This window comes from Notolepis coatsorum (assembly GCF_963971535.1).
Source record: "Notolepis coatsorum genome assembly, chromosome: 14".
NCBI lineage: Eukaryota > Metazoa > Chordata > Actinopteri > Aulopiformes > Paralepididae > Notolepis > Notolepis coatsorum.
Window position 1 is genome coordinate 106,758,882 of NC_140178.1, and position 19,065 is coordinate 106,777,946.

The 19,065-nt window shown below is 43.6% G+C and overlaps 1 protein-coding gene across 1 annotated transcript in view; it reads left to right on the plus strand.

Moving 5' to 3' along the window:
- Nucleotides 1-19,065, plus strand: part of bptf (bromodomain PHD finger transcription factor) — a 152,842-nt gene that overhangs the window by 45,328 nt on the left and 88,449 nt on the right. The window contains exons 9-10 of the mRNA XM_084329267.1: nucleotides 7,460-7,589; nucleotides 12,568-12,703. Coding sequence (XP_084185393.1) covers nucleotides 7,460-7,589; nucleotides 12,568-12,703 — 266 coding nt within the window. The remainder of the gene's footprint in view (nucleotides 1-7,459; nucleotides 7,590-12,567; nucleotides 12,704-19,065) is intronic.

Genomic DNA, 19,065 nt, shown 5'->3' on the forward strand with positions numbered 1-19,065 from the left:
AAAAACAACTACACTTACCACAGTACAGGCAGTAGAACGCCTTTTGTTCAGTGCTGTCGCCTAATACACGTCACGGCCAGCTGATACCAAGCTAGCTAACGCTGACGTTACCTAGCTAAACGGACTAGACGTTAGCAATGTCTACTGCCGTGTCCATAAGTTCCCTGGCAGCTAGGGCTGCCCCCGGACCCCGGTTCTAAAAGGGAACCGGTACTAAATTAGAAAAAAACTTGAGTATTGATAAGCTCCGACGTTATCGGTACTGCTATCGATACTCTAGAAATTATTATTATGAGTTTTTTTTCGAGGAATTTAAACGCTGCGAACTATCTGTCCTCTCTCTGTCTCTGCACGAGAAGCGAGCCGCAGCGAGCCATTATTACACACACTCGTCGCGATCCGCTCACATTCACACATACACATACGGGTACTTAAGGGAGGTGCCAGTCCGTGGCTCCGTGCTGCTGAAGCACGCTGCACACACAGACCAAGCTCTGCGCTCGTCATGGCAGAGAGAGCGAACAATAATGGCTTTATGTTGCTTTCATATGTGTTACCCCACACTTCCACACAGTAACTCAAATATGGTAGGATGAGTGAACAATATAATATTCGCATAGAATTATAATCAAGCACATTCTTTGCCTTGTTCAAAACAAAAACACTCTTGGCTACCTTCTTTTTTATGTACATTATATGTGGCTTCCATGTCAATTTCTCATCCAACATAAGATTAAGATTTGTTTATTAAGGACAATGCAAATTAATGAACATCATTTACATGTGTATGCATAACATCACAGCATGATAAGGACGTAAATATGCCGGGAATAGCACAGGGCTAATTTCCACCCGTAGTCCTAACATAAAACAAACACAAAACGGACCATACAACGTTCATTCATAAAAACTGACATCACTGACATGACCACACTAACATGACATTCAGTCAGTACAACATCACTAACATCCCTAATGAGTGCATATTTGGCTGTCTAACAGCCATTTCCTGAGCTGGCCCTTAAAGGTGGACAGGGTGGGACATTCCCTTAAGGGGACCGGAAGGCTGTTCCATGTTCCACTTCCCTTTATCGATAGACAATTTTATAACATACAATAACACCCAAACATTTTAACTCGGATACTCTTTCAATATTAACTCTGTCTATACATAATGCCACATTGTCCTCCTTCTTTCGATTAGTAAATATCATACATTTCGTTTTTTCCAAATTTAGGGATAACTTATTGTTATCAAACCATATCTTAAGTTTACACATTTCATTTACAATGTCATCTGCTAATTTTCTAAGGTATTTTCCTGAACTGAAGAAATTTGTATCGTCGGCAAATAAAATAAATTGCAATATGTTTGACACTTCACATATATCATTAATAAATAAAATAAAAGGTTTGGGCCCCAGGACTGAACATTCAGATGTGTAACCAGAGAGTTGTACATATTGTTGTCTATTTTCAAGATAGCTACTTGACCAGTTCATCGCCACCCCTCTCACACCGTACTGTACGTTTGTAATTTAGAAATTTAAATGTGATGATCTATCGTATCGAATGCTTTTTGTAAGTCAATAAACACCCCTATTGTGTAATTCCTCTCATCTACTGCTGTGGTTATTTCTTCATATATATTCACTGTTGATCGATTTTCCCTGAATCCATACTGACTCACTCAGCAGGTTATTATTTTCAATAAAACTATCTAATTTATGAACAAACACTTTTTCAAGGATCTTGGAAAATTGTGAAAGCAAGGACACTGGTCTGTAGTTGGTAAAGCTGTGTTTTCCCCCAGATTTAAATAGAGGAATAACCTTTGCTATTTTCATTCTGTCTGGAAAGGTGCCTGTTAAAGGAAAGATTAAAAATATGACACAGGGGGTTAATTATACAATCAATGGTCTTCTTCACAATTATCATGTCAATTCCATCACTGTCAGTTGATGTCTTATTTTTTTTAATTTAAAGCTATTTCTATCATTTGTCTTTCACTCACGTGTCATAGAAACATAGACTGCAACACTTTACTTTCCCCTGTCCAGTATTTATTTGCTTTCCCTTCATTATGACTTTTGATATTCTTAGCAAGGTTTGGGCCTACATTTACAAAAAATGAATTAAATTCATTTACCATGGTGGATACTAGTCATCTTGTCCTTTGTCCATTGTGAGGACCACAATGGAAATAAACCGTAAGGTTTTATTGTGTTTTAATCCTCGACGATTTTAGATTATATGTGATGGCTGTACATGTGTGTACCGGTATTGTATGTAATTTTGATTGTCAAATAAATCCAACCAACTAACTTCATTCACGTTTTTAACCTTTTAATCGCCAAGGACGAGTTAACACGTCATTCTCCGCCATGCGTAATCTGCCAATGGCGCCGTAACACGTCATTGAGATCAATATTTCAAAAATCTGTGATGGCAATCATATTTCACCCGCGGAGACTTGAGATCTCCTGTTGATCTCCTCTCAACTCTCCAACGGTTCAAGAGCGCCATCTGGTGGCCGATCGGCGGATCGCCCAAACAGCAAACCGGAAACGGAAATTGGTGCTCATCCAAATTCGGTCCGGCCACTCGCTATAGCTCCCGGGGCTCCATCTCGACACACTGGATAATCAATCGCTCGCCCTAACTCAATAAACAACGTTATTTGGACGTATATAGTATTATACAACCTGGAAATGGTTCATCTAGATCAACATCCCATAATAGAAAACTGTCTACTCCAAGCTGATCGCCCAACGGCCCGAGGAGACTGGGGTAAGTTTCAGCGTTTATTATTACCGTGTTCGATACAAACTGCTCTGATGATCATATCACCCACACTACATGAATCATCTAACGTTGGCCACGGAATTATAAACGACCCCCCCCCCCCCCCCCCCCCCCCATCCGGTCAACATCAGATGATGAGTAGTAACTTCTAGAAGCACGTACATTTGAATTTTTTTATCTGCCGCCGATCGCTATCAAACTGTATTTGATCATCAATATAATGCATTTAGGGCTATAAATCACGTTCTGCAGAATGCTGCAGAAAACGATAAAAACATATTTATACTTTAGACCATATTTTAGTATGAATATGTGAATGAAAAAGTAGAACGTTGCTACATCCTAAACGATAGATACTTGACGTTGAATGGGCCATAGTAATGTCAATTTAGCAATACAATTTAAAAAGTTATAGCCCTGCAAAGAAGGGGAACATCTCCATAGACTTTCAACAGTGGCAGATAGGGGTATATGATCAGAATAATCCCTGGCAGATAAAGGGTTAATAACCGTATTGTTGTCATTAATGAAGTAATTGGGTAAGTCTGCAGATAGAGCTTTGCTTCCAATGACATTTAGTAAAATCTTCCAAGTTTCTTTGATATTATTTATATTTTCCTTTAAGACATTATTATAGTGTTATTTCTTTGCATTTCTAATTATAGTAGTTAATTTATTTTTGTAAGCTTTATATTGATTTTCAGCCTTTTTTGTTCTTAACCCATTCTCTGCCGGAGCTTATATCCATCCTTGTAGCCTCTCTGCCAGCACTATTTGTCTATGGAGATGTTCACCTTCTTTGCAGGGCTATAACTTTTTAAATTGTATTGCTAAATTGACATTACTATGGCCCATTCAACATCAATTATCTATCGTTCAGGATGTAGGAACACTTTACTTTTTCATTCACACATTCATACTAAAATACCGTCCAGAGTATAAATATGTTTTTATCGTTTTCTGCTGTATTTCATAGAACGTGAGATATAGCCATAAATGCATATATTAGATGATCAAATGCAGTTTGATACCAATCAACGTTATATTAAAAATTTCAACTGTACATGATCCCATGGTGACCGGAGGAGGGGGGGGTCGTTTATAATGCAATGACCGACGTTAAATGATTCATGTAGTATGGGTGATATATAGATCAGAGCAGTTTGTATGGATAATAATAATCAAAAACGCTGAAACTCACGGCAGCTTCCTCTTACCGTTGGGCAATCACACTGGCGCAAACAGATCCCAGTTATGTGATGTTGATCTAGGTGATCCAGTTCCGGTTTGTATAATACTAATATACGTCCAATCATGTTGTTTATTGAGTTATGGCAACGGATCGATATGCACGGTGTCCGGATGGAATAGGGGACGGACTAAGCACTTCCGGCCACTTCCGGTTTTGGCAACTTGCCGATCGGCCACCAGGTGGCGGTATTGAAGCGTTGCAGAGTTGAGCGGAGTCCTACAACACCAGCAAAGACTCCGTGGGTGAAATGTGAATACCATGACGAAAATATGAAATATTGATCTCAAAGACGCCGTAACCCGTCATTGGCAGATTACGCATGGCGAGGAATGACGTGTAAACACGTCATCGCGGAGAAAGGGTTAATTTGATAAAATCTCTATAGAGTTTGTTTTTACTTGCATTTTGTAACACATTAGTCTGCAGAAATGCGCCTTTTTCGACTGCTTTGCTTGCAGTGTTCCATCTTCATCCACGTCCACTGCAGGTAAGCCAAGATACGGAGTTAGCTAGGCTAATAACGAATTATTATGAATAGGCTAATAAATAAAATATAATTGCTTAGCTAATTGTTTATCTACAAATATATTAGTAAAAGTATATTCTATATTTTATTATACTAAATTATGTTATATCTAGTAAAATTAATGGAAGAACAAACGTAATTGTAAGGGGGGGGTAGGGATCAATAAGCTTAGCTTCCCTCTACTCCTTTTTTGGACATGTCTGCTAACTAAATACATTGCTCTTGACTTTTTGTTTATAATTCCTTTTTAATTTTTCTTCTTTTTTATTTTATTTTTAAATGTTTTTGTTGTTATGGTTCTGTTTGACGGAGCTAGATACCGTGATTTGTTTGGAGGAATATGGAGAATACATGTTAAAAAATAAACTATTTCATTCATTCATTCATAAATGTTGTTATTTTGCTACCTTTACGATTAATTGCGAATATTATCATGTTGAGCTATAGATTGTGGATGAATACGCACAGAAAGGTACACCGTGCGAATGTTCATACTTTATTTGTTTTAAACGAGATGATTTAGAAATGGGCAATGGGGAAATGCATTGCGTTTTCAAGAGGGTGGACCGCAGAGAAACGGCAATGACGTAACCACTACACCTCCCTATAGACTACTCTACCCAGAAATCAGTGCTATTATACTGTAACCCCCCTCCCCATTTAACCCCTCCCCACACCTCAGAGTCTGAGGGCAGCCATTCTAGCGTTGGTTATTCTGATGAGAGTATTCTGCCAATGAGTGAAAGCTAGTCAAGATAGTAATCAAGATTCAAGATTTTATTATAATATAATCTATCTATAATTTAAACACTGGCGTCTTCTGCTTAATGTGAATAGATTCATAAACTAAATAAGACTTGTGCACATCTCGTTGGACCCCGACTGGAGGTGCAGGTCAGCGCAAGAGATATGTATAAAGTAAGGCTGTCAAAGTTAACGCGGTATTAACGCGTTATCGCCCGATTCTATTAACGCCACTATTTTATTTTAACTCACGATTAACTTTTTCAAAAAACAATGTAAACTTTTTTTATTTATTATTATTAGACTTCACTCAGGTGTATTATTGATACTCTCATTGATACTATGTTTGTTTCTGACTCAAAGTGTGTGTGTGTGTGTGTGTGTGTGTGTGTGTGTGTGTGTGTGTGTGTGTGTGTGTGTGTGTGTGTGTGTGTGTGTGTGTGTGTGTGTGTGTGTGTGTGTGTGTGTGTGTGTGTGTGTGTGTGTGTGTGTGTGTGTGTGTGAGAGAGATAGAGAGGGGGGGTGAGAGATGAGGAAGGGGCAAGAGAGAAAGAGAGTTGGGAGAGTGTGTGTGTGAGAGAGAGAGGGGGGGGGGTGTGTTCTCAGCCCTTGTGTGCGTTAATGTAACACGTTCCTAATGTTTTCTTTCCCCTATTATTTCATGCACTTTATTCATTGTTTTAAATTATTATTTTCTTTTAAGTTATTTTGTGCATTTGTGCTGTTTTGAATTTGATGCAAATTTGCAATGGGTCATCCTTTTGTGTTAAATGGCTGCATAAAGCAAGCATTTGTGACTCATGTTGATAAGAGTATTAAAACTTGAAAAATATCAGTTTATGGTTAAAAAAAAAGAAATGCGATTAAATTGCGATTAATCGCGAGTTAACTATGGACAATCATGCGATTAATCGAGTTAAATATTTTAATCGATTGACAGCACTAGTATAAAGCTAAAAGAAGAAAACCTTCAAAATAAGGGACTGCACGCTCCTCAGGACTGATTTAGCTTTTTATTTGTTTGGTGCACAACGCGTTTAGCTTCCGCTTCCTCAGGTGCTATAGATGAATAGATTCATATTAATATGGCCTACTGTAAAGGTGTGCTACACTACAGAGTTCACAGGCCTCTCTTCTCCAGAGAGAGACGATAAGATAGATACCAGTTTCCTCTCTGTGTGTTCAGTAGAAAGCTATCTGGCTGCATGTTAGCCTAGCTTAGCACAATGAATGGAAGCGGACATGGCTGGTTAGCCTTCGGGAGAGGTGTTAGTTGGACAATCCTGCCACCTAGCAGGATGCGGCCGGTATTGCACTTTTGGGATTTCAGAATGACTTCCTATGGTATCACCGAGGTCCGTGGATGAATGAGTTAAAAAAGAAAAGAAAACCAGAGAAATCTCGGGTCTGGCCAGCAATGTGTTAAAAAGTCCTTGGAATTCAAATCAACCATTCACATTGAACGTTTTGTTCATCCATGATAAAATTGTTCTAAATCAAGAAATTGCATTTTTTTATCTAAATTGTAACTAATTGTCGGAAATTGGTTTTTTAAGCCATAAATATTGGATCCGATCTTAAAACCCGCATTTCATTGTATTCTTGTATGCCGTGACAAATAAAACTCTTGACTTGACTTGACTTGACTTGACTTAAAAAAAAAAAAAAAAAAACGCATTGAAAAATGAATTGGATCCTTTTAAATGCCCCTTTAAAAAGAAAAATAGTGCTTATTGTTAAAATACTGTTATTTTGTAATGTCTGTGGGAACCCTGTAAACAAACCCACGCCGCCGTTTTGATCTCGACGTGTATCTTCTTCACCTCCTTCCTCTCCTTCTCCACTCCTTCCCCATCCTTCTTTCCTTCCTGCCTCCTCCTTCTCCTCCTCTCCTTCCCCATCCTTCCTTCCTTCCTCCTCCTCCTCTCCTTCCCCCTCCTTCCTTCCATCTTCCTCCTCCTTGCTGCCTCCTCCTCTTCATCCTCTCCTTCCTGCCTCCTCCTCCTTCCTTCCTTCCTTCCTTCCTTCCTTCCTCCTCCTCTCCTTCCCCCTCCTTCCTTCCTGCCTCCTCCTCTTCCTCTTCCTCCTCCTCTCCTCTCCTTCCTGCCTCCTCCTCCTCCTTCCTGCCTCAGGCTGCACCGCATGACCTCGGTGGAGCGGGACGACAAGGAGAAGGCGAAGAAGAGGGAGAAGAAGCTGGAGGACGAGGAGATCATGCAGCAGGCCACCTGGGTGAAGTACACCATCCCCATCAAGCACCAGGTGAGGCTCCTCCAGGACCTGACCACTAGGCCCCTTCAGGACCTGACCACTAGGCTCCTCCAGGACCTGACCACTAGGCTCCTCCTCCAGGACCTGACCACTAGGCTCCTCCAGGACCTGACCACTAGGCCCCTTCAGGACCTGACCACTAGGCTCCTCCAGGACCTGACCACTAGGCTCCTCCAGGACCTGACCACTAGGCTCCTCCAGGACCTGACCACTAGGCCCCTCCAGGACCTGACCACTAGGCCCCTCCAGGACCTGACCACTAGGCTCCTCCAGGACCTGACCACTAGGCTCCTCCAGGACCTGACCACTAGGCTCCTCCAGGACCTGACCACTAGGCCCCTCCAGGACCTGACCACTAGGGACCTGACCACTAGGCTCCTCCAGGACCTGACCACTAGGCCCCTCCAGGACCTGACCACTAGGGACCTGACCACTAGGCTCCTCCAGGACCTGACCACTAGGCCCCTTCAGGACCTGACCACTAGGCTCCTCCTCCAGGACCTGACCACTAGGCTCCTCCAGGACCTGACCACTAGGCCCCTCCAGGACCTGACCACTAGGCCCCTTCAGGACCTGACCACTAGGCTCCTCCTCCAGGACCTGACCACTAGGCCCCTCCAGGACCTGACCACTAGGGACCTGACCACTAGGCTCCTCCTTCAGGACCTGACCACTAGGCTCCTCCAGGACCTGACCACTAGGCTCCTCCTCCAGGACCTGACCACTAGGCTCCTCCAGGACCTGACCACTAGGGACCTGACCACTAGGCTCCTCCAGGACCTGACCACTAGGCCCCTCCAGGACCTGACCACTAGGCCCCTCCAGGACCTGACCACTAGGCCCCTCCAGGACCTGACCACTAGGCCCCTCCAGGACCTGACCACTAGGCCCCTTCAGGACCTGACCACTAGGCTCTTCCAGGACCTGACCACTAGGGACCTGACCACTAGGCCCCTCCAGGACCTGACCACTAGGCTCCTCCAGGACCTGACCACTAGGCCCCTCCAGGACCTGACCACTAGGCCCCTCCAGGACCTGACCACTAGGCTCCTCCAGGACCTGACCACTAGGACCTGACCACTAGGCTCCTCCAGGACCTGACCACTAGGCTCCTCTAGGACCTGACCACTAGGCCCCTCCAGGACCTGACCACTAGGCCCCTTCAGGACCTGACCACTAGGGACCTGACCACTAGGCTCCTCCAGGACCTGACCACTAGGGACCTGACCACTAGGCTCCTCCAGGACCTGACCACTAGGCTCCTCCAGGACCTGACCACTAGGCCCCTCCAGGACCTGACCACTAGGCCCCTCCAGGACCTGACCACTAGGCCCCTCCAGGACCTGACCACTAGGCTCCTTCAGGACCTGACCACTAGGCCCCTCCAGGACCTGACCACTAGGCCCCTTCAGGACCTGACCACTAGGGACCTGACCACTAGGCCCCTCCAGGACCTGACCACTAGGCTCCTTCAGGACCTGACCACTAGGGACCTGACCACTAGGCTCCTCTAGGACCTGACCACTAGGCTCCTTCAGGACCTGACCACTAGGGACCTGACCACTAGGCTCCTCTAGGACCTGACCACTAGGCCCCTCCAGGACCTGACCACTAGGCTCCTCCAGGACCTGACCACTAGGCTCCTCCAGGACCTGACCACTAGGCTCCTCTAGGACCTGACCACTAGGGACCTGACCACTAGGCTCCTCCAGGACCTGACCACTAGGCTCCTCCAGGACCTGACCACTAGGCTCTTCCAGGACCTGACCACTAGGCTCCTCCAGGACCTGACCACTAGGCTCCTCCAGGACCTGACCACTAGGCTCCTCCAGGACCTGACCACTAGGCTCCTCTAGGACCTGACCACTAGGCCCCTCCAGGACCTGACCACTAGGCCCCTCCAGGACCTGACCTCTTCTCTACCTGGAAGAGGTAGAGAACCTGTCACAGTGGTGTCAGGAGAACTGCCTCTCCCTGAACGTCAGCAAAACAAAAGAGATGATTGTGGACTTCAGGAGGTCGGGGGTCAAGGACTACAGCCCCCTCAGCATCGACGGGGCACCAGTTGAGAGAGTGAACAGTTTCAAGTACCTCGGAGCCTACATATCCGAGGACTTGACATGGACCACACACATTGACAGTGTTGTGAAGAAGGCACGACAACGCCTCTACTTCCTCAGGCGCCTAAGGAAGTTCCAAGTCAGTCAGAAGATCCTTAGGAACTTCTACTCATGTACAATAGAGAGCATCCTGACCGGCAACATCACCTCCTGGTTTGGGAATAGCACTGCACAAGACCGTAGCAGACTACAAAGAGTGACATGTTCAGCCGAACGCACAATTGGAGGGGGGCTTCCCACCCTCCAGAACATTTACATCAAGCGGTGCAAGGGGAAGGCTAAGAGAATTATTAAGGACTCGAGCCACCCGAACAACTGCCTCTTTGAACTGCTGCGGTCAGGCAAGCGATACCGGAGTCTTAAGGCGAGCACAGAAAGACTCAGAAGAAGCTTCTATCCCCAGGCCATCAGGCTGCTAAACGAACAATAATCGCTAAACGAACAATAATCACTATGCAACAACCATCAAATGCACACAGCACACACACCCACACGCACACACTCACTCAAACAAACAACACACTGCAGCACCCACTCTCCACACTTTAGATCACACAAACACACTTTACACTTTATATTTATTGATAAAGGATTTGCACTACAACTCGTACACCTACTGTGAATTGTACCTAAATTGCACCTCGTCCCATTTCTCCATTTCTGCCTTGCACTATATAGTATTGTATATTAGTACACTGCACAGTATTGTATATTGTATGGTAACTACGTCTATTCTGCATCGTACATTGTACATATGTCTGAACTGAACACTGTGACCTCTTTTTTTACTTCTAATTTTACTATGTTTTTATTTCATACTTATCTTGTCTTGCACAGTCTCTGGAGCGCAACAGTAAGAAGCATTTTGTACAAAAGTATTCTGTACTTCTGTATGACAACTATTAAAGAAACTTGAAACTTGAGGCTCCTCCAGGACCTGACCACTAGGACCTGACCACTAGGCTCCTCCAGGACCTGACCACTAGGGACCTGACCACTAGGCTCCTCCAGGACCTGACCACTAGGCCCCTCCAGGACCTGACCACTAGGCCCCTCCAGGACCTGACCACTAGGGTTGGGTACCGCTCACATTTCCCATACCGGTACCAGTTCCTGGAATTCGGTATCTGATGGTACCTTTTTTCAGTACTTAACCTCTTAACTGGCAACGGCCCGGGCCCTCTTTAGGACGATTTGCCCACTGGTGCGACACAGCACTTTGTGAGCATCTAGCGGCTCGGGTCAGCATTTTTTTATAAAACATATAATATATAGAATGAAAGCCCTATTTATTGCCGTTCGAATGCCACCTCACCCGACCAAATCCGTTCAGCGGTTCTCGAGTTACATGCCGATATGTCAGGCGTGCAACTTTGTACACGCAAGCCTCAGATTACCACCCCGGACTCCCGAGCTTCTACAACTGTCAATCATTCGCCGATTGCGAAACATATTGGACAGGGTTGTAGTCTATGAGTGTAGCTTTCCATTGATACCCCACATGGGGGTGTGCGAATCAGGAATCTAGGTGACAAACAATTGACGAGTGAAAACAGGAAGTCATTGCCGTCAATGAGGAAATGGATTACTGGAGAACTTTTCCTTTTACACAGTTTACCAACATCGCTTTAAATCACCCATTTCTGAAAGGATTTTTATGAAATGTGGACCTGTAGTACATAATACTTCAGGCTATGGACCCACAGTGTTTTCCAGCTTATATCATTTATAAGTACACAATTACAAGTACAACTCAAGTTCAGCCCTATGTTACTCTATTTCATTAGCACTAAAAGTGATTTTTCTTTATTGTGTAAGAAACTTCAGAATGTTATTTTTCAAAAGAGACCAGGCTTATGCATGTGCTATAAGTATAAACTTGGTAACCAAATAAAAATATGAGGGAATAATTTTTACGGGACATTATGAGCGGAGAGATTAAAATATGTCGGACTTCGACAAATTTTGCCAAAAAAAAAAGGTAATTACCGGATAACGGAAACTCTGCTACAAGGCCTTCAGAATCCATAAGACGGTAATGTATAGAGCAGTTGCTTATTGTAATAGTATACAGAGAAATATAACTATGGTAAGGAACAAATTTATGTTTAAAAAAAAAGTTAAAGATTGCGCTCAGATACGAGATACATTTTGGTCATTGACTTATTATGGAAATTAGTATGGAAATATAAAGGTGATGGCTAGGTGACTTGAGACAAGTTATGCTATATTATGAGTTAAAATCATATAAACGATTTTATCTGTTTTGTTCTTATGGACTGATTATGGAATATGTATTCTATGGTAGGATAATTGTGATATTTGACTTAATGAATATTGCGTGTGCTTTGATTGACTTGTTTTGTTTGTTGCAATGTTTTCTTCAATGTTTGTGGTTTTATATTTTTATTTTGTTTGTATTTGAAATGTTTGGACCCCAAGAAGAGTAGGCTCACCTTGGTGTAGACTAATGGGGATCCACAATAAAACAATAACGGAAGTAAGGCTGTCCCCGAAGCCTGTTTTTGGGATTCGAACTTCGTAATTTTTTTTTTTTTTTTTTAAGTTTAAAAAAAAAAGTTATTAAAAAAAGATATTACATTTCTTTTCTCAATATCCTCAAACTAAATCCTCAATTTGAATAAAGTGATTAATCTGATTAAATTAGTCTTTTTTTTGTATTATTAAATCAACTTTCTTTAATGAATATAACTCGTAATTTCGAATGTTGATTTAGAATTTGAATGCCAACGTGACGTTCGAACGTTCCGGCTCAGCCTGTACAGAAGTACATATGAAGGACAACCGCTGCTGTGTTCTTACTCGACCTCTTGTCTCTTTCCTCTCAGGTGTGGAAGCAGAAGGGAGAGGAGTACAGGGTGACGGGCTACGGAGGCTGGAGCTGGGTCAGTAAGACCCACGTGCCGCGGTTCCTCACCAGGCTGCCAGGGAACACCAACCCCAACTACCGCAAAGCACTGGAGGGTAAGAGTTGAGCTTAGCTTCTGTTTAGCGATGTCCGATATTATCGGCCAATATTGGCATTCAAATGTAATATCGGAAATTATCGTTTTTTTTTCTTTCTTTTCTTTCTTTTTTTTTTACATTTATTTAACCTTTATTTTCCCAGGCAAGCAAGAACAAATTCTTATTTTATTTATTGTAAAAAGTATGCATAATGTTGTGTTAATTCCACAACAAAATTATTCCGTTTTTTGGGGGGGGAAACCCCGCATATATCGATATCGGTATCGGAAATTAAGAGTTGGACAATATCGGTATATCGGATATCAGTAAAAAAGCCAATATCGAACTTCCCTACTTCTGTTAGTGCTTCACTGTGTCTCTGAAAGCACTGGAGGGTAAGAGTTGAGCTTAGCGTCTGTTAGTGCTTCACTGTGTCTCTGAAAGCACTGAATGAATGAATGACCTTTATTTATATAGCACCCTTCACAGCACGAATGCACAGGGTGCTTTACACTACAGCTAGCATATAAAAACAAAAACAAAAATCAGAAATAAATGACAACAACAACAGACAGCAGTTAAAAACGGTGAACCAAATAAAATAATAGAATAAAAAGAATACAAATAATTTTAATAAAATCATCAGTCAATAATAAAAAAAAAACTATAGGAACAGTGAGGACAAAAAGGGTGCCTATATATGACCAAAATCCTGTCTGAACATGTTTTTAGCTGTTTTTTTAAAAGAGTGGCGGGTAAGAGTTGAGCTTAGCTTCTGTTACTCCTTCACTGTGTCTCTGAAAGCACTGGAGGGTAAGAGTTGAGCTTAGCTTCTGTTACTCCTTCACTGTGTCTCTGAAAGCACTGGAGGGTAAGAGTTGAGCTTAGCTTCTGTTACTCCTTCACTGTGTCTCTGAAAGCACTGGAGGGTAAGAGTTGAGCTTAGCTTCTGTTACTCCTTCACTGTGTCTCTGAAAGCACTGGAGGGTAAGAGTTGAGCTTAGCTTCTGTTACTCCTTCACTGTGTCTCTGAAAGCACTGGAGGGTAAGAGTTGAGCTTAGCTTCTGTTACTCCTTCACTGTGTCTCTGAAAGCACTGGAGGGTAAGAGTTGAGCTTAGCTTCTGTTACTCCTTCACTGTGTCTCTGAAAGCACTGGAGGGTAAGAGTTGAGCTTAGCTTCTGTTACTCCTTCACTGTGTCTCTGAAAGCACTGGAGGGTAAGAGTTGAGCTTAGCTTCTGTTACTCCTTCACTGTGTCTCTGAAAGCACTGGAGGGTAAGAGTTGAGCTTAGCTTCTGTTACTCCTTCACTGTGTCTCTGAAAGCACTGGAGGGTAAGAGTTGAGCTTAGCTCATCAGAGGAGGCGCTCCAAGCTGCACTTGAATGTATACAGACTGGAGTGTGTTCCCCGACAACACAGATAATATTAATGACTACACGGAGACAGTGCTGGACTTTGTTTGTACTTTGGTAGAATAAACAATCCCCTCTACCACAATTAGAGTTTACCCAAACCAAAAGCCTTGGGTGGACAAATCCGTCCGCGAAGCTCTGAAAGCGCGCACCTCCTCAGCATACAATGCCGGGCTGCGTGAACACTTAAGGTAACTAACTTGCGTTCAGCGTTTCTCTGATTGGCCACGACGGCCACGTGACCGCACGCTAGCACGCCCCCGCGGCAGAGGCGCTCTCCTTCGCGAATACGCTGTTGGCCACGACGCCCATGTGACCGCGCGCTAGCACGCCCCCGCGGCAGAGGCGCTCTCCTTCGCGAATACGCTCGTTCAGAACGCTCTCCAGAAAAACACAAAGCCGCCATCTTTAATGTGTCACATAGGTCGCATAGGTAATATTAATAGGTTTCCGCGGCATTATGCATTCGTAATCCCCCCTACATAATAACCACGCAGGTTAATCAAGCAACGCTCGCACAATACCTAGCTTAATAATAAGTAGGCAAGTTTCAAGTTTCTTTAATAGTTGTCATACAGAAGTACAGAATACTTTTATACAAAATGCTTCTTACTGTTGCGCTCCAGAGACTGTGCAAGACAAGATAAGTATGAAATAAAATAACATAGTAAAATTAGAAGTAAAAAAAATGAGGTCACAGTGTTCAGTTTAGACATATGTACAGTGTTCGATGCAGAATAGACGTAGTTACCATACAATATACAATACTGTGCAGTGTACTAATATACAATACTATATAGTGCAAGGCAGAAATGGAGAAATGGGACGAGGTGCAATTTAGGTACAATTCACAGTAGGTGTACGAGTTGTAGTGCAAATCCTTTATCAATAAATATAAAGTGTAAGTGTGTTTGTGTGATCTAAAGTGTGGAGAGTGGGTGCTGCAGTGTGTTGTTTGTTTGAGTGAGTGTGTGCGTGTGGGTGTGTGTGCTGTGTGCATTTGATGGTTGTGCATAGTGATTATTGTTCGTTTAGCAGCCTGATGGCCTGGGGATAGAAGCTTCTTCTGAGTCTTTCTGTGCTCGCCTTAAGACTCCGGTATCGCTTGCCTGACCGCAGCAGTTCAAAGAGGCAGTTGTTCGGGTGGCTCGAGTCCTTAATAATTCTCTTAGCCTTCCCCTTGCACCGCTTGTTGTAAATGTTCTGGAGGGTGGGAAGCCCCCCTCCAATTGTGCGTTCGGCTGAACGTGTCACTCTTTGTAGTCTGCTACGGTCTTGTGCAGTGCTATTCCCAAACCAGGAGGTGATGTTGCCGGTCAGGATGCTCTCTATTGTACATGAGTAGAAGTTCCTAAGGATCTTCTGACTGACTTGGAACTTCCTTAGGCGCCTGAGGAAGTAGAGGCGTTGTCGTGCCTTCTTCACAACACTGTCAATGTGTGTGGTCCATGTCAAGTCCTCGGATATGTGGGCTCCGAGGTACTTGAAACTGTTCACTCTCTCAACCGGTGCCCCGTCGATGCTGAGGGGGCTGTAGTCCTTGACCCCCGACCTCCTGAAGTCCACAATCATCTCTTTTGTTTTGCTGACGTTCAGGGAGAGGCAGTTCTCCTGACACCACTGTGACAGGTTCTCTACCTCTTCCAGGTAGGCCCTTTCGTCGTTGGCAGAGATCAGGCCCACCACTACTTTGTCATCAGCAAATTTGATGATGGTGTTGTTGTTCCGCTGTGCTACGCAGTCATGTGTGTACAGGGAGTAGAGGAGGGGGCTCAGAACACAGCCCTGGGGGGCCCCTATGTTGAGCGTGATGGATGAGGAGGTGCAGTTGCCGGCTCTTACCACCTGGGGTCTGCCCGTCAGGAAGTCCAAGACCCACTGGCAGAGGTCATAGTTCAAGCCCAGGTCCCTGAGCTTGGCTATGAGTTTGGAGGGGACTATGGTATTGAATGCTGAGCTGTAGTCGATGAACAGCATTCTCACATAGTTCCCCTGCCTCTTGTCCAGGTGTGATGCTGCTGTGTGCAGCACATGGGCTATGGCGTCCTCCGTCGACCTGTTGGGGCGATATGCAAATTGCAGGGGGTCCAGGTTGATGGTGAGGGAGGAACAGATGTAGCCCTTCACTAGCTTCTCAAAGCACTTCATGGCTATGGAGGTGAGGGCTACAGGGCGGTAGTCGTTGAGGCAAGCGGGCGTAGATTTTTTGGGTACAGGGATGATGGTGGACTTCTTCAGACAGGTGGGGATGACAGCCTGTTCCAAGGACAGGTTGAAGATGTCAGTGAATACCGGGGCCAGTTGGTCGGCACAGACTTTTAGGACGCGGCCGGGGATGCCGTCCGGTCCTGCTGCCTTCCTGATATTCACTTTTTTAAAGATCCGTCTCACCTCATGCTCTGTTACCCTGAACACTGAGTCTCCATCAGCAGACCCCCCCCCCCCCCCATTGCCGTGGTTTGTAGGCTGGTGTTGTTATTCACAGCCTCAAACCTCGCATAGAAGGAATTGAGATCATTTGCTAAGGAGATGTCACTGTTCAGTTTGAGGGGGGGTGCCTTTGTAGTCTGTCATTGTTCTGAGGCCCTGCCACATGCCTCTAGAGTCAGCCTGTTCAAACTGAAGTTCAACTTTATCCCTGTAACGCCGTTTTGCCTCTATTACTGCTCTCCTGACGTTGTATCTTTCCATCTTGTGTTCTTCCATGTTGCCTGTTGCCTGGCAATTGGCACAAGTGTAAATTATACATTCGTCACTCAGTTTTAACATCGACGGTTAGCTCAACTTGTTCGTCAGCTTGCTGTGGAGCCTATGGTCAGTTGGTGACAAGTTTGAATCACTTTAATTTTTTTGTTTTCTTTTTTACGTTTAATTAATTTATCATCTCTCTATATACCGGTAAACGTAACTAGCTATTCATATCAATCGAAATAACGTAGGTTACATGATTGATTGATTAACTACATTACCTGCTGTGCTGTAGGCCAGCCAAAGCAGAGGTACAGTAGGTTACATGATTGATTTATTAACACTTTAATCGCCAAAAACGCTGGACCACGTCTTTCCCCGCCATGCTCATTCTGCCAAAGACGCTGGACCACGTCTTTGATATCAATATTTCAAAAATCTGTGATCGAAATCATATTTCTCCCCCGGAGACCTGAGATCTACTGTTGAGCCCCTCTCAACTCTCCAACGGTTCAAGAGCGCCATCTGGTGGCCGATCGGCGGATCGCCCAAACAGGAAGTGATGCGCCGGAAGTGGTGCTCGCCCATATTTTGTCCGGGCACTCGCTATCGTTAGCGCGACTCCATCTTGATACACTGGACATCGATCGTTTGCAAATAACTCGATAAACACCATGATTTGGACGTATATACTATTATACAACCTGGAAATGGATCGCATACCGTAATTCCTCTAATAGTAACCCCGGCTTGTATTTGTTTAAACTGTAGCGGCTACCAGGCTTGTATTAGGAGCAGTGTTGGGACTAACGCGTTACAAAGTAACGCGTTACAGAAACGAAGTTACTTTTTGCCGCAACTAGTACTCCAACGCATTACTTTTGAAATTCAGTAACGCTACTTACGTTACTGAATGGTTTGTTAGTTCGTTACTGCGTTCTTTTTATGTAGATTCATAGCGAGCGGCCTTATTTCGCCTGCGTTTGTTTTGTTTACTGTAGACTGAAAGGCGCTATATAAAACGAAGTATTATTATTATTATTATTATTATTATTATTATTATTATTTCTTTCCGTAGCCTCATTCTGGTTTTCGCACTTCTGATTGGCCACTGACGTTCTGAAAGAAATGAAACGCTCTCTACAGTAAACAACAAGAGGACGCTCGCTATGAATCTACATAATAAGAACGCAGTAATAATAACGAACTAACAAACCATTTAGCAACTACTTGGAGAGATAATTAATATACAACATGGAAACGAGATAAAGAACATGTTTGAAGGGCTGCTGGAGTCAACTGGACTAACGTTACATCTCGACCACCGCAGACTGGTGACGGTGAGTGCAATGTGTTCACTGAAACTCAAGATCAACGGATTTTGACTGTACGAAATCTGCCAGGGAATCTCATAATACTAATCAAACAATATAAATATAGTCCTTTCATGCACAATTGATATCCTAACTATTCTAACGTTGCAATGCTTTGATGGATATCTTAAACAACGCTGCAAGATGGTTATGAATGAATTAATGAATGGATGAATGAATGAATGAATGAATGAAAACTTTATTTAACAGATTGCAGAATGGGTACAATACAGTACGGCTCAATACATACAATTGTTAAGGGGATGCAGACCTGAGAAAGACGTTTGTCTTGTTTCCATCAGGGTCCCCCATTTTCAATTAATATAGACAGTTATGACATACACAACATACATGACATTTATGGCATAGGGACATATAGGTATTTAGTACTGATACATTTGTGACATAAGCGGTATTCAAATATACAGTACTGTTACCCCTAGATCCTGACAGAGTATATACATATGATGGGGAGGGGACTGTACATTAGGAGGGGGTGGGTGGGTGGGAGAGAAATATACATACAGCGGGGAGGGATTATATAATGAAACGCTCTAGACCACATTGCTTAGCAGAGTTCGGTGATGTGAATGGAAACTGTCAAGTTGATCAACCGATTTTGAGTATATGGGGCATGGGACTTGAGCAATTAATTTTTTTATTTTTTTTTAAATAACTAAATAGTTACTTTTCACAGTAACTCATTACTTTTGGGTGTAAGTAACTAGTACAGTAACGAAGTTACTTTGAAATGAAGTAACTAGTAAAGTAACTGAGTTACTATTTTTCAGTAACTAGCACAACACTGATTAGGAGGAGGCATGTATAAGAGAGAGGCCTATATTTCTAATTTTCAAACAGATCATAATGAATAAATCAACATTTTGTGTCAGTTTGAACCCAG